This window comes from Macaca mulatta, chromosome 19 (genome assembly GCF_049350105.2).
Source record: "Macaca mulatta isolate MMU2019108-1 chromosome 19, T2T-MMU8v2.0, whole genome shotgun sequence".
NCBI lineage: Eukaryota > Metazoa > Chordata > Mammalia > Primates > Cercopithecidae > Macaca > Macaca mulatta.
In genome coordinates this window covers 2,465,971-2,488,547 of record NC_133424.1, presented here as the reverse complement: position 1 = coordinate 2,488,547, position 22,577 = coordinate 2,465,971, and the positions used below count along the sequence as shown (strand labels likewise).

The 22,577-nt window shown below is 56.1% G+C and overlaps 1 protein-coding gene across 1 annotated transcript in view; it reads right to left on the bottom strand.

Moving 5' to 3' along the window:
* Positions 1-678: 678 nt before the first annotated feature.
* The window catches only part of ONECUT3 (one cut homeobox 3), a 30,178-nt gene continuing 8,279 nt past the window's right edge, over positions 679-22,577 (bottom strand). The window contains exon 2 of the mRNA XM_015122382.3: positions 679-6,459. Within this exon, the coding sequence (XP_014977868.2) occupies positions 6,167-6,459 (293 nt within the window). The 3' untranslated portion in view covers positions 679-6,166. The remainder of the gene's footprint in view (positions 6,460-22,577) is intronic.

Here is a 22,577-nt window from a genome sequence, read left to right as displayed (position 1 = left end):
TTCTTCTTCATACTGGGGTAAGATAATGTGGGTCAAGCTTCATTGCTCTCAAAAGTTGTTTATTAAAAGCTGTGGCTCCCCCACTGCCTGACAGCTGGCCCCTCCCAAGAAAGTTTATAAATTCCAGTTCTGGTACCATCTGGCTTCTTCGTCTATCGGGAAGCCCTGGTTTCTCCCCTTCAAATACACCTTCATTCGCTGGGGTCTCCGTTCACTTTAGACTCCAGAAAGCAGTGAGCAGTGATGTCACAGAAGCAGGTCCTGACAAGGTCTGCATCTTGGGGCTTGGTTGACTCAAAGGCACCAAGCTTTTCTTTCAAAGGCGCCAAGCTTTTCTTTCTGATTCTTAACCATTCCCTGTGGGTGGTGGAGCTGTGTGGGCGGTGGAGGCTCAGAGCAGGCTGCTGGCCCAGGAAGAAGATGGGACTCAAGAGCAGAGAGGGGCGAGCTGGGTGGAAGCAAAGTCCCTCTTCCCTGCACTCCCGCCCTCCCGCCCCAGCCTTGAGGTGGGTGAGTTCCATTCCCGCCCCGCATCTGTGCCCGCATCTGTGCCGGACCCGTCGGCCAACACACACACCCAGATGAGTGACTAGAAAATAATTTATTGAAGAAAAACAAATCAACAAACCCAGCACAGCAATGGTTAACAATGACGAGACTTTTTTTTTTTTTTTTAAACTTTTAAGCCTGTCGCCCGAGGGTGAAGGTGGAAAAGGGCTTCTCTCCCCTGTCACTGGAGGGGAGGGGACTTTGGAGAGTCCAAGTGGTGTCTCCCCTGAAAGCAGCCCTCGGTTCCAGTCTGTTCAAAACACTCAAGGCCGCAGGGCCTCCTGGCTCTTCCCTCCCCCCCAGCTGAGCTCATTCCACCAAAATCAGCCCCCGCAGGGGTCCGACAGGGCCACGAGGAGGAGCCCCCAGAGTCTCTTGGCCTGATTTTGCTTAAACCACTTGGGGCAGAGAATGTGAAATGGCCCAAGCTGCGGCTGGTGCAAGGAGCATCCTGGCCCCGGCATCATTTCAGATTTCAGGTCGGCTGAGCCCTCAGGCCCGGGCCCAGCCCTCCAGACCGGGGCTTTCTGCTTTATGGGGTGAGAAGCACCCCCTTTAGCTTCCCCGCCCCCCCTACTGGGGCCTGTCCCCGAAAGCGGCCCCTCTCATCTCTCCCCTGCTGCTCTCTCCTCCAGCCTCGGTTCCCAGGCCAGCACATCTGTGCCCCTTCCACCTCCAGGGGCTGTTTGGGGATGGCTCAGGGACATGGCCTCATGGCACAAGAGGAGTCAGAGGCAGAGGACATTGTCCCAGAGCCCCCTTTGATGATTTTGGGGGGTCCTCTGTTCTCTAGGCTCCCAAAGTGGGCTGGGAGGGAGGGGTCTCTATAGGCGTGCACGCCCTGCCTCCCAGACAGGACAGAAAGCCGGAGTCATGCCCAGTCCAGGGAGGGGAGGCTGAGGCTGTCTGGGTGGAGGTGAGGGGGGGCGGTGCTGGTGCCTGCTGTTGGGGGCCTCAGGAGGGTCCTTCAGATCTCAGGAAGTTGGGGCGTACCCGCATCCACCACCACCCTGGGCGACAAGACAAGAATAGGCTGATTGTCTCTCTCCTCTGAACAAGACACTTGGGAGTTCATGCTAAAGTGAAACCAACCGGGTGATGCGGGTTTGGGGTGGTCTAAGATGTCGAGGACACCAGAGCGCCCCCAAGAACCAGGAATGGCTGGGGGGGCTCGGTGGTTCCCACCTGGCTGGGGCAGGCAGGGGCTGGGAGGCAGAGGAGACCTGGGCACTGAGGCTCTGCTCCCGCCCCCGCTACCTAGAGCCCCGTCCACCTGTCCCAGCTGGACACAGTTCCTTAGAAAGGAGGAAAGAAACAGTAACGAAAAACCACCGAACAGCACCGATCGGGCACCAGACACACAGAAGCGACACGGAACCGGGCCACGCCCCCCGCCCCCCACCCCGACCACTTTATTACAATTAGCGTCAAGAAAGAGTACATTAGTCATGCACCAACTCAAATTCCATTTTCTTTTTTTTTTTTTGCATTTTTCTTCCTTTTTTTTTCTTAAATTACATTTGAACACAGAGCACAGAGAATAATAAATACTCTTATAAGACATGACTCCAGAAAACAAGAAACAGAACAAGCCAGAGAACAGAAAGATATACCTCTGCCTCTCTCTCTCCCTCTCCCTCTCTCTCACTCTCATTCTCTCGCTCTCGCTCTCTCTCTCTCTCTCCCTCTCTCTTCCCTAAAGGACTCGTTTAAATAAGAAATCTGTAAACGCCACTGGTCCTTTCTGCCGCAGTCTCTCTCGCGATCACGCTCCCTCTGACTTTTCCTCTGGTCTCCAGTCCTGACATTCAATGCGTCTCCCACGGAACTCGTCAAAGAAACGACATGCCATCGTCTGCAAAATTATAATTTAACGGTATAAAGCTTCAAGTCACGTATTCCAAAAACTAGCTAAGGATTTTTTTTTTTAAATCACATAAACTATAACATTAAATATTTTGAGGTATTTCAGAGAAAATTGTCAAAGGCTCGAAGGAATTGTGCTGGAGGTGTTGTTCCCTGCATGGAGAATGGATGCTCTTTGGTATGTGACAGCCAAGTGGGCATGGGGGGGGGAGGCAGGAGAGGGCCCAAGGGGCTGGGGGGTGGGTCGGGGATAGAGCCTTCTGTGGGGTCTGGCCAAGTTTGGGATGGGGCCGGGAACAGGTGTGTGTGTGTGTGTTTGTGTGTGTGAGAGTGTGAGAGAGAGAGATGAAGATATCTGAAAAGGACCCAGGAGTCCTGGGCCACTTTATTTTTTTTGTAGAGGTGGGGTCTTGCTGTGTTGCCCAGGCTGGTCTCAAACTCCTGGCCTCAAGCAATCCTTCTGTCTCGGCCTCCCAAAGTGCTCCTGGGCCACTTCTGTGACCAAGAGGCTTGACCTGATCTGACCACAGTTCAGCATAGCTAAAACGTTCCACAACAAGAACGATCCCAAGTCAAGTCCTAAATTTCCAGCAGGGAACAAAACTGGAGGCCCCCTAGTGTCTGACCCTTGGGGCCCTGAAGGCCAGGCAGAGGGCATCTAGGAGACCCACCCCCTGTCAGGCCCATGCTCTGGCCAGTGCCTGAGGCCCAGGCATCAATTTTCTGAGAAGCTCACTGGGCCAGGGCTGCAGCGTGATTCTCTTGGATCAGAAGCATTTTATTGCCTTTGAGAGCCCTTTCCTCCACTAAATGTCTACCTACCTGTAATCCTAGCACTTTTGGAGGCCGAGGTAGGAGGACCCCTTGGGGCCAGGAGTTCAAGACCAGCCTGGGCAACATAGCGAGATCCCATCTCTACAAGAAATCCCTTAAAAAATTTAGCTGGGCATAGTGGTGCGTGCTTGTGGCCCCAGCTACTGGGAGGCTGAGGCAGGAGGATCACTTGAGCCTAGGTAGTCGAGGCTGCAGTGAGCTACGATTGTACCACTGCACTCCAGCCTGGGTGACAGAGCAAAATCCTGTTTCTAAAAGAGAAATTTAAAACATTGTATATCTATAGGCTACCTTGGTATAAAAACAAATAATATGGTATGTTGAATAGGTCCGCATCTTCTTGGACCAAAAAAAATTTTTTTTTTTTTTTGAGCCAGAGTCTTTGCTCTGTCGCCCAGTGGTGCGATCTCGGCTCACTGCAAGCTCTACCTCCCGGGTTCACACCATTCTCCTGCCTCTCAGCCTCCCCAGTTGCTGGGACTACAGGTGCCCACCACCACACCCAGCTAATTTTTTTGTATTTTTAGTAGAGATGGGGTTTCACCGTGTTAGCCACGATGGTCTCGATCTCCTGACCTCGTGATCTGCCGGCCTCGGCCTCCCAAAGTGCTGGGATTACAGGTGTGAGCCAACCGTGCCCAGTCACTGGCCTAAAGCTTTTTCAAAAGAAATTAAAACGTGGGCCCTGGACCTGCTGGGCCCATAGGCTACGTCAGTCTGGCCTGCAGTGGACAGGACAACTCTAGGTTCATCCATCAGGAACTTAGGGGTGGGGACAGGAGAGAAACTGAGGCCCAGGTTTTAGTGGGAGGTGGGAGATACTGAGTTGCTGGCACCCGGTGACACCACAGAAGAACAGGAGCCAGTGTGTGTGCATGTGTGTGTCTCTGCGTGTGTGTGCATGTGTTCCTGCATGTCTGTGTCTGCTGTGTGTGCCTGCGTGTCTGCATACATCTCTTCGTATGTGTGTGCCTGCGTGTGTCTGCATGCATGTCTCTGCATGTGTGTGCACGTTTGTGTGTGCAAGTGTCTGTGAGTGCCTGCATGTGTGTGTCTGCGTGTTGTCTGCATGTGTGTCTGTGTTGGGGCAGAGAGGTGGGGTGCTGAGCAGGAATGGGGACCATTTCTACTATTAGGAACCCCCCAACACCCAAATGTTCTAGAAGCATCACTCAGATCCGGTCGCTTGGAAAGCTGGGAGCAGAGCGAGTCGATAAGGACAAGAGAACACTCCATACACGTCTTTGGTTCAAGAAGAAGGCACTCATGGACCTCACGATCCTCTCCCTCCCTCTCTCCCGGTCTCTCTTTCTCTCTCTCTCTCTTTCCCTCTCTCTTTCTCGCTCTCGCGTTGGGGAAGGGGTGGCACCCGGCAGGCGGGGCCCCGAGCCGGGTCCCAGGCCAGGGAATCCTGTCATCCAGCACAAATCCTTGGGAGAAATCTTTGGTATCAGGCGTGATTTTCCAATCACAGACATGAGCTTGAGTGAGGTAGCCTTTACCTGGGGGAGGGGAGGGGCATTTCACTAGAAATGTCTTTTGCATTTTCAAGGGGGGTGGGCGGGCCGCTTCCTCCCTGGGAGGCAGCCGATGGGTGGGGGGATTTCAGGGAGGGGAATCCTTCTGGCCTCGGATCTTGAACCCCCGGGGGAGGCGGGCTCCTGGGATCCCACGGCCGGCCAGTCTCGGAGGTCACCCGGACCAGATGAGAGGAGCGGGGGAGGGCGCGGGGTGGGAGGGGGGCGCTCATCTTCATTTCCGACCCTTCCCACTTGTAAATTTTTTTGGCAAAAACTGGAGCAAGCAGATTCCACCTTCTTCAGCTTCTTCTCTCTTTGGCGAGAGTGGAGACCAACACCAGGTTCAACCCCGCTGCCCCCTGCAAGCCCAGTTCAGCCTCCGAAGCGGGAGGAAAGGGGGGCGGTCAATTCCAGAAGGTTCCACGCAGGAAGCGGCTCCACGGCCCCGTGCAGAGGGGCTTCTCCGGGCGGCCCCAGCGGCGCCTTCTCCGTCGGGGTCCCCTTCTCCGGGGAGCGTGGACGCGGTCTCCCGTGTCCGGGGCTGCGTCCTTCCCTGCGCTCCACGAAGGTGCCTAAAGGTAAAGTGAACTCAACAGAGATGGCGGGGCGGGGGCGTCTGGAGTTTACCCGCATGTGGGAGCCCCCCGTCCCCTGCGGCCTGGGATGGGGTGGGAAGGGTGCTTGCCCGTGGGTGCTGGGCGCCCGCCGCAGGCCCCTCCCCAGCCTTTAAGGCAGGCGATTCTTGGCACGAGGAATCCTAGCCGCTGGGAGGGGCAGCTCAGTTCTCGGCCTCAGGGGCCGTCCTGCCAGCGGGTGGGGTTGGTTTTGGGGAGGGTGGGGGACCGTAAGGATCCGGCCTGATGTGGGTTTTTGGCGACTTTGGAAGGGGCTGAGGTCTCTGGGGTGAGGGGCCAGGGCGGGTGGGGAGGAAGGAAGGTTTCTTCTACCTTCCTCGGGGGGCGGGGCAGGGGATCTGGCGGAGGAGGGGTTATTCTTTAAAATTCCTTTTTTAAATACCCGGTTTATATTTCTAGTATGTGCTTCTTGACCCGCTTTAGGGGACAACACAGTGAGCCCTGGTTTTTCTCGAGGCCCTCTGGGCGTCCTGAATGAAGAGGGGGCTGGGGAACCCCTTTCTGTCACTCCCTCTCCTCTGTGGGGGTGGAGGGCTTCCTTTGGCCTGGAGGGAGTGGGCATGGAGGGGGGAGGGGGGCCCTTTTTGTGCACTTGGGCTGGGGGGTGTGCTGCTTCCCCCTCCCCGGGTGTGGGGGGCCCGGACAGCACCCCCTCCAGGTGCCCCCTGGGGGCGGGTCTCCGGGCCGGCAGGATGAGGGGAGGAGACGTGGGGGCACAGCGCCCAGGCCGTGGAGGCAGGGAGGGCGCAGGGCCGGGGCGCCTCAGGCCTTGGAGAAAGTGGCCGTGGCGCCAGCGGGGCCCCCGGGAGCCGTGCTGGGCTCCTCAGCCCAGCGGTTCATGCAGCGGCGCCGCGCGTTCATGAAGAAGTTGCTGACGGTGTTGAGCTCCAAGCCAAGCTGCTGCGAGATGGTGACCTGCATCTCCTTGGACGGCCGCTTATTCTCCTTGAAGATGGCGATTAGCGTGCGCCGCTGCAGGTCGGTGAACACCAGGCGCTGTTTCTTGGGTTGCAGCGCGCGCTCCTTCTGCTGCTCCTGCTCCTTGCGCTTGCAGGCTGCGGGCGAGCAGCGAGCGGGCGGGCGAGCAGGACACAGCGCCACCGTGTGGCCGGCCGGGGAGAGGCAGGCGGCGCACGCCGCCGGGAGGATGAGGAGGAGGGGAGAAGGGACACGTGGGGGGAAAGGCGGATGCACATAAGGACCCAGGGAGAGCCCAGGAGGAACAGGAATGCAGGGAGAGGCGGAGGGGGAGACAGTGGGGAACACATGGACGCACAGAGACAGAGACAGGGAAACAGCAAGGTCAACAGGGAGACACCAGGAAAGTCCAGGATGCAGCCAGAGGGCGGTGGACACAGAATTCAAGGTGAGGACAGGCAGGAAAAGCAGATGGGGTGGGGGTGGGGGGAGGACAAAGAAGGGGACACAGTGTGAGCGCCCCTCTTCAGGCACGGGCACAACTCCCTCCAGCCAGCCCCCTTCTCCATGGAGCCCACTCAGGCACCCCAAGCCTCATATCCCCCAAAACCCCATCCTCCCCTCAAACGCTCCCGACCTAAAGGACCACAGAAATTGGTGTTGGTAACTTCTGCAGCCCCAACCTGGGGGTGTTGGGGAAATGACACGGAAACTGCACATGTGAGTTTTCGGCTGAGTATAGACTTGGGTGAAATAACTGGTTAATTACCAGGTCCTGGGGTGCATCACAAAACCCAGCAACCTTCCCCAGAAATGATGGGCCAACCAGGGTCTTTCCTTTCTTTCTTTTCTTTTTTTTGGGGGAGGGGAAGTCTTGCTATGTTGCCCAGGCTGGTCTCGAACTCCTGCCCTCAAGTGATCCTCTGGCCTCAGCCTCCCAGAGCACTGGGATTACAGGCATGTGCCACGGCAACTGGCTCTGACAACCAAGCTCTACGAATGAGCAGCAGGGACACTCCTGTAAGGCCTGATACCCTTAGGGACCCTGGGAGTTCACAGCCCAATTCTGACACTGAATCCCTGCCTCCTGGCCCTGCCCCTATCCACACGCTGAGACCACCCAGACTTGGCCTCCCTCGAGCACCCAGTGGACCCTCTGGAGCGCAGAACATTTAAGGAAGAAGACTTAGGAGGAGGAGGGGAGGAGTGTAGGGACCACCTCTTCCTCTTCCAGATAAGCAGGTCACCCTTCCTCTTGGCCAGTCTGCACAGATTAGGGAGAGGGCTGAAGGAGGCTGCCCCACCGCCTGCAGACCAGACACTGGCAAAGGGAGTAAAGCAAAGGCTCGGGGTGGTGGGGCAGGGCTGAAACTGAGTCCTGCTCTTCCTGCTCCAGTAGCAAAGTGGACCCCTCCCCTCAATGCAGTGCATGTCAGTGGATAGAAAACACAGGCTTCCCCACCTAGGAGCTGGGCCACAAGCCAGATGGTCTCATCTGTGGCATCAGCTTGAAACTCCATCAGAATCTCAATTTCTCTCCTGCATCCAGTCTGGGACTGTGGTGCTGGAGAGGCTGTCCTGCCCTCGTCAAAATCCCGGAGTCCCAGCTACTCTGTGACCCCCAGAAGCGGCGGGTGTTGCAGGTTGTACTAGTGGGTCTCTGCTCCCAGTCTCTTCTCTGTGCCAGCCCTGGTGGCCTACTGGGATGGCACAGAGAGCTTTTCCTTTGGTTGCAGAACAGCCTGGAACATGACATGCTAGATCAATGTCCATACACATCCACAGAAATAAATGAATGTTCCCTCCGCTGTGACTCATGTCTCGGGGACAACAGGTTCGCCCATCTAGGGTGTGAGCTGACACACACTTCACTCTCTCTGACCCGGAACGTGTGGGGCTTCTAACTGCGGTTTCAGGTTTTACGATTAAATGCAAGTGATGCCTGTGGGTTACTGCACATTTTAGAAAAGTGTCTTAACATGAAAAAGAGAGGGAGAGAGAGAGAGTGAGGGAGGGAGGGGCGGGGAGAACAATGGAGAAAAATGGTTTGGTGGGGGAGGAATAAACTCAGAAGGAACCGACAAGGCAGGCAAAGATATAATTAACATTCCCAGAGGGGTAAGAGAAAAATATATCCATGAAACAAGTACAGGATGCTGTTAAGTAAAAGCGACCCTTAGAGAGTGAGGAAATGCTCTTAAAATGTGAGTATGTAATAGCCAGAGTAAAACAATTCCATGTAAGGACTGGAAGATAAAGTTAAGCAGATATTGGCCGGGCGCGGTGGCTGACGCCTGTAGTCCCAGCACTTTGGGAGGCCAAGGCGGGCGGATCACGAGATCAAGAGTCTAGCCTGGCCAACATGGTGAAACCCCGTCTTTACTAAAAATTCAAAAATTAGCCGGGTGTGGTGGCGGGCACCTGTAGTCTTAGCTACTCGGGAGGCTGAGGCAGGAGAATCGCTTGAACCCGGGAGGCAGAGGTTGCAGTGAGCTGAGATCATGCCACTGCACTCCAGCCTGGCGACAGAGAAAGACTCTGTCTAAAAAAAAAAAAAAAAAAAAAAAAAAAAAAGTTAAGCAGATATCCCAGAAAATGGAACACAAGCAGCTGCAAAGATGGGAAATGAAAGAGAATAAAACGTTAGAGGATGAATTACGATGAAGCAGGGTTGTCACCTGATCAAGAGACACTTCAAAAATAGAGGAAGAGATGATCAAATAATGAAAAAAAATCTAGGGTTGAAAGATGAGTTTCCAGTTTAAAAGTGGTCAGGTGCAGTGGCTCATGCCTGTAATCTCAGCATTTTGGGAGGCTGAGGCAGGAGGCTCACCTGAGGCTGGGGATTCAAGGCTGTAGTGAGCATGATCTCACCATGGCACTCCATCCTGGGTGACAGAGTAAGACTCTCTCTTAAAATAAATAAATAATTTAAAAAAATAAATAGGCCCACCGGGCATGGTGGTACATTCCTGTAATCCCAGCACTTTGGGAGGCTGAGGTAGGTGGATCACTTGAGGTCAGGAGTTCGAGACCAGCCTGACCAACATGATGAAACCCCATCTCTACAAAAAATACAAAAAAAATAGCTGGGTGTGGTGGCAGGCATCTACAATCCCAGCTACTGGGGAGGCTGAGGCAGGAGAGTCGCTTGAGCCCAGTAAGCAGAGGTGTGAGCTGAGATCACACCACTGCACTCCAGCCTGGGCAACACAGTGAGACTCTGTCTCAAAAATAAATAAATAAATAGGCTGGACAAAATGGCTCATGCCTCTAATCCCAGCACTTTGGGAGGCCAAGGTGGGAGGATCACTTGAACCCAAGAGATTGAGAGTAGCTTGGACAATATAGCAAGACCCCATTGCTACAAAAAATTTAAAATTAGCCAGGCATGATGGCTTACACCTGTGGACCCAGTTATTCAGGATGCTGAGGTAAGAGGATCATTTGAACCCAGGAGGTCAAGGCTGCAGTGAGGTGTGATCGTGACACTGCACTCCAGCCTGGATGATAGAGCGAGACCCCAGCTCTAAAAAAATGGGGGTGAGATATCAAGTCCTCAGCTCAACGAATGAAAAAGGCACTGAAGGCTCATTGTGAAATTTCAGAGCACCAAGAATAAAGAGAAAATCCTAAAAAGCGTCCAGTGGAAAGCCAGATGTCATACAAAGGATCAAGAATCCAAGCAGCTTTGGGTTTGCAAAAACTAGCAGACAATAGAGCAAGGCTTTCAAAGTTCCAAGGAAAAGATTTTTCTATTTGTTTGTTTCTGAGATGGAGTCTTGCTCTGTTGCTCAGGCTGGAGTGCAGTGGCGCAATCTCAGCTGACTGCAAGCTCTGCCTCCTGGGTTCACGCCATTCTCCTGCCTCAGCCTCCCGAGTAGCTGGGACTACAGGCGCCCACCACCACGCCCGGCTAATTTTTTTTGTATTTTTAGTAGAGACAGGGTTTCACCGTGGTCTCGATCTCCTGACCTTGTGATCCGCCTGCATCAGCCTCCCAAAGTGCTGAGATTACAGGTGTGAACCACCATGCCTGGCCTCAAGGAAAAGTTACATTCAGCTAGAATTGCTAAACATCAAAACATCAAGCATGAAGGTGCAATAAAGACATAATCAGGGCCGGGCTCGGTGGCTCATGCCTATAATCCCAGCATTTTGGGAGTCCGAGGCAGGCAGATCTCCTGAGGTTAGGAGTTTGAGACCAGCCTGACCAACACGGAGAAACCCCATCTCTACTAATAATACAACATTATCTGGGTGTGGTGGTGCATGCCTGTAATCCCAGCTACTCGGGAGGCTAAGACAGGAGAATTGCTTGAACCCGGGAGGTGGAGGTTGCAGTAAGCCGAGATTGTGCCACTGCACTCCAGCCTGGGCAACAAGAGTGAAACTCAGTCTCAAAAAAAAAAAAAAAAAAAGATATAATCAGACGTTTGAGGACTCCAAAACTTGACTTCCTGTATACCCTTTCTCAGAAAGCTACTGGAGGATGTGTTCCATTCAAATGAGGAGGTAAATCAAAAAAGGATGGTGTGGGATTCAGGAAATGTGATCTAACCTAGCTGAAAGAGAAAAGGGGTCCTCCAGATGAGGATGAGGAGGACCCTGGAAGACAGCTAGACAAAAGGACCCAGGGTATGGAGGGGAGCCCCACCCAGATCAGAGACGACCTAATATGTATGGAAAGTCCCTTTGAGTTGTTTTTAAATTTTGTTGGGGAGCATGGGAATAATTGTTGTTTGGCAGTTATCAACTCCTGGAAAATCAAAGAGTTGTACAGGAAAGGAAATGCAGTCCTAGTACTCTACATGGCTCATCTGTGGACCATGTTCGCCAAAAGCATAATAACGTTAATTACTAAATGCTAATTTAGGCAACAGACTGTATTTGTAATTATACTGAGAGACTGATAGAGAGGGAGGGTATGGCTATGAATCTGAAAAGATGGCAAAGGAAAACCTGAAGGGTGAACAGTGTACCAGGGAGCCTTTTATGTATGAAAGGAGAGGCAAGAACCTATGTTTATAATTTATCTGCATAAAGAAACATGGAAGGAAATGCAAAAAAACTGAATTGACCTCTCACCTCTTTGGCACTCGGCCACCCCATGAGGATTACGGGAGAGGACCCAGTCCTCCATTCTTTCAAAGGAAAAGCTGAGTCAAAACTCAACCGGGGCCTTGAAATTCCAAGGGAGGCCCTCACGCTCACCTGTTGTAATGTTTAATTCATTCACTCACTCACTTATTCATTTACTTAGCAATTTACTCACAAATTCATCCTACATTTACAGTAGGGACAGAAATACAGATGTTCCTCAGAATGTTCACAAGATCTTTGTGTAAAGAGCTTTACGTGTATCTGGTCACTCAATTCTTAACAATAATTCTTGTTTTGTTTTAAGACAGGGTCTTGCTCTGTTGCCCAGGCTGGAGTGCAGTGGTGCAATCACGACTCACTGCAGCCTTGAACTCCTGGGCTTAAGCAGTCCTCCCGCCTCAGCCTCCCAAGTAGGTGGGACCATGGGTGCATACCACCACATCTGGCTAATTAAAAAAAAAAAAAAACTGCCGGGCACGGTGGCTCATGCCTGTAATCCCAGCACTTTGGCAGGCCAAGGCAGGTGGATCACCAGAGGTCAGGAGTTTGAGACCAGCCTGACCAACATGGAGAAACCTTGTCTCTACTAAAAATACAAAATCAGTCAGGAATGGTGGTGCATGCCTGTAATCCCAGCTACTAGGAGGGCTGAGGCAGGAGAATCACTTGAACCTGGGAGGCGGGGGTTGTGGTGAGCTGAGATTGTGCCATTGCACTCCAGCCTGGGCAACAAGAGCGAAACTCTGTCTAAAAAAAAAAAAAAACAAAACAGGCCAGGCGCGGTGGCTCATGCCTGTAATCCCAGCACTTTGGGAGGCCGAGGCGAGGTCAGGAGATCGACACCATCTTGGCTAACACGGTGAAACCCTGTCTCTATTAGAAATACAAAAAATTAGCTGGGCATGGTGGCGGGTGCCTGTAGTCCCAGCTACTCGGGAGACTGAGGCAGGAGAGTGGTGTGAACCTGGGAAGTGGAGCTTGCAGTGAGATGAGATCAGGCCAGGGCATTCCAGCCTGGGCGACAGAGCGAGACTCCGTCTCAAAAACAAAAATGAAAACATATATATATGTTTTTTGTTTGTTTGTAGAAATGTGGTCTCACTATGTTGTCCAGGCTGGTCTCTAACTCCTGGGTTCAAGCAATCCTCTAGCCTCGGCTTCCCAAAGTGCTGGGGTTACAGGCATGAATCACAGTACCCAGCCTCAATCCTTACAACAATTCTGTAAGGCAGGGAGTTTTCTCCTTATTTACTCAGAGAATGTGAGCCACCCCCCAAGCTTTCCCAGCCAGTCCCAACAGGGCAGCCCAGAAACCAGAGTCCACTGGCCTAGATGGGGGAGGGAGGTAGGATGCAGATAGTCCCTTTCCCACCCCACCTCCCAGGCTCCAATCTGGTGCCTAATGGGGACCCCAGAGGCAGAGGCTGGGGGAGGGGCCAGTCCAGGCAGAGTCTGAAAAAACTTCGCGTTTTGTCGATCGCAGCAAAAAGAGGCTCTGCTGCCCCCCTTCCCGGCGTTCAATCTAATTACAGCTCCTCACAGCCCAGATCGATCCAGTCGGAGCTGTTTACCTCGAGCAGCTTTGTCATCGCTCCCATCCCCCACGGCCGCCGACAGAGGTGTGAGTCGGAGTAGGGGGGCCGCCTGGACGCCCCCTCCGTGTGTCCCCTGCCCATCACCATCGCCACCTCACCCCTGCCAGCACCCCACCCGACATCAGGGTCACCCCCACGCCAGCCCTAAAGGCCACCCCTGTGCCAACCCCAGAGGCCGTGGTGGTTCTGGGCCCCTTGTGTGGAAGTGAAAACCGAGGCTTGGAGAGAACGACTGACGGGGCTCAGAGTGAGGATGGGGGAGCTGGAATGAAGCCCTGGACTTGGCCCTGGTACCAACCACCAGCCTCATGCTGCCAGAGCCCGCCATTGCCACCTCTGTCATGCAACCTCCACCAGCCTCCAATGAGGCCTCCACCTCCGTCCTCTCCTCCACCATCACTCCTGCACCAGCAATGTCAGTGCTATCCCACCACACCCTCCCTATCACCTCCAACTCCAGCACCTCCTCCTCCACCACCATCTCCAGCACCTCCACCTCCTCCTCCATCACCTCTTCCTCCACCTCCTCCACCTCCACCTCCATCACCTCCACCTCCATCACCTCTACCTCCATCACCTCTACCTCCATCACATCTTCTTCCACCACCTCCACCTCCATGACCTCCACCACCATCTCCAGCACCTCCACCTCCTCCTCCATCACCTCTTCTTTCACCACCTCCACCTCCACCTCCATCACCTCCATCTCCATCACCTCCACCTCCATCACCTCTACCTCCAGCACCTACTCCTCCATCACCTCCTCCTCCACCTCCACCACCTCCTCCTCCATCACCTCCACCTCCACCTCCACAACCTCCACCTCCATCACCTCTACCTCCAGCACCTCCACCTCCTCCTCCATCACCTCCACCTCCATCACCCCCACCTCCATCACCTCTTCTTCCACCACCTCTACCTCCATCACCTCTATCTCTATCACCTCTACCTCCAGCACCTCTTCTTCCACCACGTCCACCTCCACCACCTCCACCTCCATCACCTCCACCTCCATCACCTCTACCTCCACAACCTCCACCTCCATCACCTCTACCTCCAGCATCTCTTCTTCCACCACCTCCACCTCCATCACCTCCACCTCTACAACCTCCACCTCCATCACCTCCACCTCCAGCACCTCCTCCTCCATCACCTCCACCTCCATCACCTCCACCTCTATCACCTTCAGCTCCACAACCTCCACCTCCATCACCTCCACCTCCAGCACCTCCTTGTCCATCACCTCTTCTTCCACCACCTCCACCTCCACAAACTCCACCTCCACCTCCATCACCTCCTCCTCCATCACCTCCACCTCCACCTCCATTACCTCCACCTCCAGCACCTCCTCCTCCAGTACCTTTTCTTCCACCACCTCCACCTCCACAACTTCCACCTCCACCTCCATCACCTCCACCTCCACCTCCATTACCTCCACCTCCAGCACCTCCTTCTCCATCACCTCCACCTCCATCACCTCCACCTCCACCTCCATTACCTCCACCTCCAGCACCTCCTCCTCCATCACCTCCACCTCCACTTCCACCACCTCCATCTTCAGCACCTCCTCCTCCACCTCCAGCACTTCCACCACCTTCACCATCACCTCCACCTACACTTCCACCTCCATTACCTCCACCTCCATCACCTCTATCTCCATCACCTCCACCTACTCCGCCACCTCCACCTCCACCATCACCTCCAGTACCTTCACCTCCATTATCTTCACCTCCAGCACTTCTACCTCCACCTCCTCCACCTCCATCACCTCCACTTCTACCTCCATTACCTCCACCTCCACCTCCAACACCTCCACCACCTCCACCTCCACCAACTCCATTTCCTCCACCTCCATCACCTCCACTCCCTCCACCATCACCTCCACCACCTCCACCTCCACCATCACCTCCACCACCTCCTCCACCCTTGCCTTCACCTCCACCACCCTCACCTCCCACCACCTCCACCTCCTCCACCTCCACCACCCTCACCTCCACCACCTCCTCCACCTCCATCTCCACCACTTCCACCTCCATCACTTCCATCACCACCTCCACCTCCATCACCTTTACCTCCACCAGCCCCATCACCTCTACCTTCATCACCTCCGCCTCCACCACCTCTGCCCCCATCACCCCTACCTCTATCACTTCCACCTCTACCACCCCCATCACCTCTACTCCCACCACCTCCACCACCTCCACATCCAGCACCTCCAACTCTACCTCCACCACCTCCTCCATCACCTTCACTTTCCACCCCCACCACCTCCACCTTGCACCTCCCCACACCTCCTCCATTACCTTTTTTTTACTCACCCCCTCCTCTGTTTTTTTCACCTCCCCCTGATTTCCTTCATTATCCTTATCAACACTGCTGAACCCATCCTGGGATTCTCCTAGTACGTGGCCAGCACTGGATACTCAGCCCCGGGTTCCATCACCAGTGGCTCCCGACCTGCGGTCGGGGGGATAGAGAGTGGTCCCCAACACACATCTTGGCCACCAAGCTGGAGGAGGAGTGGGGCGGGGCCAGGCTGTCAGGCTTGCTCAGGGACCCCAGGCGAGTCCCACTCCCTTGGAGGCCTCAGTCCCTTCCTTTGTAAAGACAGTGCACCCCCTTCAGGCATGTCCCGGTGCAGGCCAGTCCTCCCTGGGCTCCTGAGCTTTTCCAGGCCCTTTCCTCTCCCCACCCACCACCACCCGCCTCTCTGTCCTGCCTCCTGCCCTGGCCTCACTCACTCAGCTCCACCTCCCTGGCAGGGTCCAGCCTGGGGCCTCTGCACGATGGTTCTCTCTGCCTGGTTGCTCTTCCCCAGGTCCCCTCCTGCCCCCCTCAGCTCCTTCTAGTCTCTGCTCAGATATCTCCTTCCCTGTGTGGCTACCCAGACACCCCTTGTCTAATCCCACAACTATCCCTGTCACCCCTGCCACACCTCTTCTTTTTACAACCGTTCACCCGCTCTGTTCAGGGTTCCCACTGAGTGAGGGTTTGGGTCCCGACAGGATGCCCACTCCCTGCACCTCCTCCAGGACCCTGGGGACTGGGGCCCTGATTCCAGGAGCAGTCACCCCCGAGAGGCTCTGATCTGAGAACTCCAGGTACCCCACCCATCCCATCTCCCCAACGGTTATCAGCCTTTTTGGAATCTAAGGATGAGGATGACCTGGGGCTGGTTCCTGGGAGGTCCCCGAGACCCTGGGAGGATATCAAAGATCAACTAGAAGATACGGAGACCCCACGCCCACATCTGAGCCCATGCACAGGGCGCCCGGCAAACGCAGTCATGGTGGCTTTACCGTAGCGTCCAGCCTCCCGCCCCAGGGCACCGTCCTGGGCCTGCCCCACCGCCCCCAGCACCAACAAGCCGGTCGTTTTATTTTCTGGGCAGGTGGGATCAGGAAATCTCCGGGTGCGGGGTCCTGGCAGTGTGGCTGCCCCTTCGCTCAGTCATCCCTGATGTTCTCGCTGTGTCCAGCAGAGGGCAGCCTTCCCTGCCCCAACCCAGGAAAGGGCGGGGGCTGTAGGCTGTGTCTCCCTGGGGGGAAAAGGAGGCTGGACTGGGGGAGACCCTCAAGTTCCAGATGAAGGCATTTCCTGCAGACCCCCTGGGATTTGTCCCCCACACACCAGCTCTGTCCCACTTCCTGCCTTTCTAAAAGTTGTTGGGGGCAGCCGACCACCGGGTGCCCGAGAGGGTGGTCTGCCCTGCTGCCCTCTTGGGCCCTGCCTGGTGTTGGACCATGTTAGCCTCAGTTTCCCCAACTGTAAGATGGTCTTGATCATGGTTGGGCTGTGGGGAAGGGTTTAGCCAGAAAAGTCCTGAATGAATACAGCAGGGCTAACACGAGGCTCCCAGCTCCCATCTGGGGGTCCCTGAGAGGAGCTGGGCTCTGGGCGACACTTGCCTTCCAACCATAAAGTTTCTCCCTCCCTCAAGGAAGTCCTTGAGACTTAGGTTTTCTCTCAGGATCTTCCTGGAGAGGGGAGAAATGGAGAAACTGGGGCCACGAGTAGAAAGTTGGCCAGATAACTCCTACACATTCCTCAAGGCCCAGGAGCAATGGCCTCTCCCCAGGAAGTCCCTCCCTCCCCCACAGCAGAGTCCGAAGTCCCTCCTCTGGGACTCCCAGCGGCCACTGTTCCTCCTTTTAGCCTCGTGGGGCCTGAGATCTTTCTGTTGCCCAGCACAGAGTGGAGGTACGGGCAGTGGCTGAGTGATTGTGCAGTGACAACCACGTTCCTGGGTTGTCCCACACGAGGGTGGTGGAGCGTGGGGGGTTCTCAGCCCAGACTGCAAGACCCTGTTGGGGAAGACCAGCAGCCACTGCCCTGGAGCGCCGAGTGGGACTGTGGGGCTTCCCGAGTGCCCTCAGCAGGAAGCCAGTAGCTGAGCAGGGGCCCTGGATTCACTCATTGCTGGGGCCCACTTGTCAACCCCCATTACCTTCCAAGAGGGGACCAGCCCCTCTCCTTCTCCTCACCCCTCCTTTCCCCGTCATCCTCCAAGAGGGGACCAGGCCCTCTCCTCCTCACCCCTCCTTTTCTACTCACCCTCCCTCTCTCTCCCCTCTTTTCCTCCCTTTCCTTCCCTCCCTCTCTTTGCCTCCCTCCCCTCTTCCCCTTCCTTCCCTCACTTCCCTCCCTTCCCTCTCCCCCCCGCCCCCCGCTTCCTCCTCTCCCGCTTCATCCTCCTGTTCATCCGAGGCCTTTGGAGGGGCTGGGCTTGTAATGGGGGGAGCTCCAGGATGCAGCATGCGCCCTTCTCCCTGGGGGGGGGCCCGTGGGTGCCTCTGCACGCGCCTGACATTGGCCGCATGCGGGCTGAAGGTGCCAGCCTCTGTCCACTGTCGGGTGTGCCCGAGTGGGGCTGCCTGAGGCTTCCCAAATGTCCCGGCAGGGTGGAGGGCGAAGTCTGAGTGAGGGACTGCACAGGCGCTCAGCCACAAATGCGGGGGCGGCAGCCCTGCACATCCAAACCCCACCGGAGTGAGGAGCTGAGAAACCTATGACTGTGAGCAGAGCTGTCTCCATTCCGGGCGGGAAAACGGGAGTCAGCCTGTGGGGGCCTGGACGGACGGTGGATGGGGCAGTGGATCTCGGTGTGACATCCGTGTGTGGGACGCAGCAGGCTCGTGGTGTGGACGTGAGACGTGAGGGTTGTGGGGTGTGCAGGCTCTTGGGGTGAGTGTAGCTGTCACCCCGCAGAAGCCTGCGGTGTGGGATACGCATCCATGTCCGCCCAGCCCCAGGGTGGCTCCTCTCTGCCTCCCCCTGCTCCCCTCACTACTGCGCCAACGGTGATGCAGGTGGGCTCCGTGGGCCGAGCGGCCTTGAGCGCACACCCTGGCGTCTCTGGACATCAGCTTCCTGCTCTATCAAGCAGACGCAGTGACCCAGAGCCCTGTGTCCTCACCGGGCAGCAGTCCTAAGAGTCATGAAGGAGTGAATGCCAAAGCGTGGACCTGCAACTCACTCATCCATTCCACATTCAGGGAGCAGCTACTGCATGAGGCCAGAGAGAGGCAGCTCCAGGAACTGGCCTCCGCTCACAGTCACAGGGCAGCGTGAAGCTGCGGCTGCCTGGGACTCCGTTCCCCAACGAGAAGGCCAGCTCCGCTCTGAGTCCAGGAAAGCGGGAGGGAGGACGCCTTTGGGTGGGTACTAGAGTGGAGGCGAGGGCCCCACTGGGCTCTGTGAGGCCTCCGAGTGGATACACAGCTGGCTGGGAGGGAGGATGGACCAGAAGACCAGGCTCAGGCATCCGGACAGCTGCAGGGAGGGTCCCTGAAGCCCAGTGGACGCCGGCAGTGCTGGGGGGTGGCATGGCAGGAGAGGCACAAGCCAGGGTGGCGCCAGGAGGAGGGGGACGTGGAATCTCCAGGGGGTTTCCAAGGTCCAAGGAGATCAAAGAGCAACTAGGGGAGATGGAGACCAGCTGGGCGATGCCCAAAGGGAGAAGAAGAAATGGCCTCAGGATGCAGCAATGGGCGATTCAAGTGACCGTGCCCTGTCCCTCTGTGCCCGACTCTGTACAGTGCCCTAAACCACCAAGTCATGCAAGTCTACCCCGCGGTGTGCCGGTCCCCCCGTGTCCTGGAGCCGGATGCCCTCTCCCTCCGGCCACCTCTGGTGCTCAGCCCCGGCTTCATGGAGGAGACAATTCAATACGGAGCCCGGTCTCCAGCTGGGATGATGACCTGTTTCCTTAGCGACGCATCCTGCCCCCACCACCAGCTGCCTGGCCCCAGATACCGGGTGCACTGATGGCCCCCGCCATGCTGGTGTCTTGTCCCCCCCGTGGCCTCTCCAGACCGGAGTCAGTGGATGACTCGCCCAAGGTCACATGTCCAGTAACTGAGGGGGGCCCGGTCACATACCTACACCCTCTGTCTACACCCTGTACTCCTGGGGGAGCTGGAAAATTGATTCCCATGGGTGGGAGGCAGTGAAACCTTCTCCAAGGAGATGGGGCTGAGTCATGCCCCAGGTGTGGACCCCCAGAGGCCTCCCCAGCCCCTCATCTGGCCCCACTCCGTTCCCGCTACCCCTCCACTCTGGGTGGTTTACCCTCCCCAAGCGTGCCCTGCCTGCATCTCACGGTTAGGATCTCACCCCTTGGCAGGGGTCCCCGCCCGCCTCCCTCTTGTCCCCACCCCTCTCCCTCCAGCTTTCCCTGCCAGCCTCCCCTGATGGGATTTTAATGACTGCATTTTCAAATTAGTTCTGAGCCTTTCAAAGATTTAACCAGGAAACGCGTTTCCACTTGGACTCTCGGGCTGTCCCTCCCTCGTGGCTCCATCTGGAGGCTGGGCCGCCATGGGGTGGGGGCACGGGGGTGTCAGGGGGCACCTCTCACCCTTGGACATTCAGCCACGGAGACCCACCCCATCAGGCACCCTCAAGCGGGGCAAATCGAGTGGGCAAACACACACACACACAAGGCGTTGATTTAAAAAAAAAAAGTGATGGAGACACAGAGCCTGCAGTGGGAGATGGATGTGAAGAAGATGACAGGAAAGGAATCAGTGATAAGAAGCGGCTGAAGCGGCCACCCAGAAAGGGGCTGGGGAGGCTGATCCAGCGTTTCAATGATTGGGAAATTAATCCACAGATAAACTCACACTCGTAAAATGACCCGCCCCGGACGTATTCATTGCAGCTGCTATGGTGACCGCTAACGATTGGAAACAGCCTAAATGTCAGCGGGGCGGGAAGTGCTTCAGGAAAGCCTGAAACCACCACCGAGTCAGAGAGTACTAGGCGGCCGGCAAAAATGACCAGGACGGGCGCTTCATGGATCTGAGCAAGGGGAAGAATCACGGAGCATCTGGAGCTCCCCTTTCTGCAATAAATAAATAAATAAATAAATAAATAAATAAAAATAATTTATTCCTGGAGCCTTTAGCAAGGAGAAATACAAACTGTGATTTGCAGAAGGAAGGGCAACGGAAGCCCCCTCGTCTTGCATTTAAATTCAGAACCTGGCAAATGTGTTAACTATTGTAAAATCATGTAGATTTATTTATTTATTTATTTATTTATTTATTTATTTATTTAGAGACAGGGTCTGCCTGTGTTGCCCAGGCTGGAATGAAGTGAAACAGTCACGTCTCACTGCAGCCTCAACCTCCTTTGCTCAAGAGATCCTCCTGGCTCAGCCTCCTGAGTAGCTGGGGCCACAGGTGTACACCACCACATCCGGCTAATTTCTGTTTTTTTTTTTGAGATGGAGTCTCGCTCTGTCACCCAGGCTGCTGGAGTGCAATAGCGCAATCTCGGCTCACTGCAACCTCTGCCTCCTGGGTCCAAGCGATTCTCCTGCCTCAGCCTCCCGAGTAGCTGGGATTACAGGCACCCGCCACCACGCCCTGCTAATTTTTGTATTTTTAGTAGACATGAGGTTTGGCCGTGTTGGCCAGGCTGGTCTCAAACTCCTGGCCTCAGATGATCCGCCCACCTCGGCCTCCCACAGTGCTGAGATTACAGGCGTGAGCCACCGCGCCCGGCCACATTCGGCTAATTAAAAAAGTTTTTTGTAAAGATGGGGTCTTCCTGTTGCCCAGGCTGGTCTGGAACTCCTGGCCTCAAGCGATCCTCTTACCTTGCCTCCCAAAGTGCTGGGACTACAGGCGTGAGCCTCCCTGCCTGGCCAACAGAATGTAGAATTATTATTTTTTTTTTTTTTTGAGACGGAGTCTCGCTGTGTTGCCCAGGCTGGAGTGCAGTGGCCGCATCTCAGCTCACTGCAAGCTCTGCCTCCCGGGTTTTTACGCCATTCTCCTGCCTCAGTCTCCCGAGTAGTTGGGACTACAGGCGCCCGCCACCTCGCCCGGCTAGTTTTTTGTATTTTTAGTAGAGACGGGGTTTCACCGTGTTAGCCAGGATGGTCTCGAACTCCTGACCTCGTGATCCGCCCGTCTCGGCCTCCCAAAGTGCTGGGATTACAGGCTTGAGCCACCGCGCCCGGCCATAGAATGTAGAATTTTTTAAGGAACCAGGGAGCAAAACCAAGGGAGGCGGAGGAGGGGAGGAGGAGCGTGTCCTGTGTTGAGCGCAACCGGGAGGGCCGTGGTTCTGGGGCGCCGGATAGGGAAGAAGGCCACTCGCGCCCGGTGGGGCGTGGTTTCCCCGGGGGTGGGATGCGGGGGTGGGATGGTGCGCGCCTGCTGGGGGCGGCGCTTTCCTGCGGAGCCCGCGCCAGTGACCCTGAGGCTCCGAGGCCGCGGGCGCGTGGTCCCGGGTCCCGGGTCTCCTGGTGCCGGGGCACGTGCGTCCAGGTCCTGCCAGGCTCTTGGGGGCTGGGCGCGCTCAGGAATCCACACACCCGCCAAGGACCGACGTGCGGAACGCGGTGGGCCCAGCCCGACTCCGCAGCTTCCTGGGTGCTGCGGGACGGCGTTTGCTGCGTGACGGAAAGTGAGGTACAGTCATTCCCTCAGCAGGCCCTTGGACGGGAAAGGGCGCTTGGAAAGGCGTGGACTTACGCTGCCCCGCAACTAGCGTTCCCCACTCACGCATCCCACTCCCTGAGGGTCGGCTCAACCTTCCCAAAGCCCCAGCTCCAGGGAGCAGAGCCCAGCAGCACCTGTCTCGACTCCCAAAGAGGAGCAGCTGAGGGCGCACGGAAAGCACGAAGGACCCCCGGCCGCCAGCACCAGGGTCTCCGGACGGCGCAGCCGCTGCGTCCAGGGAGAGATGGGGCTTCATCCAGATGTCCCCGCACCCCACTTTGGGGCGTTGCTGGCTCAAGACTCGGCCCGAGGGCGGATGGGGGTCCTGGATCAGTCTGCACTCGTCCCAGTGTGAATGGAGGCATCTACACACGTGTCTCCGGGTGCTTCTACACCTGTGACCCGGGCACGCCTCTCCAGCAGCCTGTGCCAGGCACATCTCTGTTTCTCTCTGCCGTGAGTCTGTGGCTCTGTGCTCGGAGGGCTCCCTCATCGCCCCCCACCTCTGCCCACACTCGGGACTCAGGAGGGGTGCCGGTTTCTCAGCCCCTCTCACATTAGCATCTATTTGGCAGAGGGGAAACTGAGGCCATAGGTGTCCCA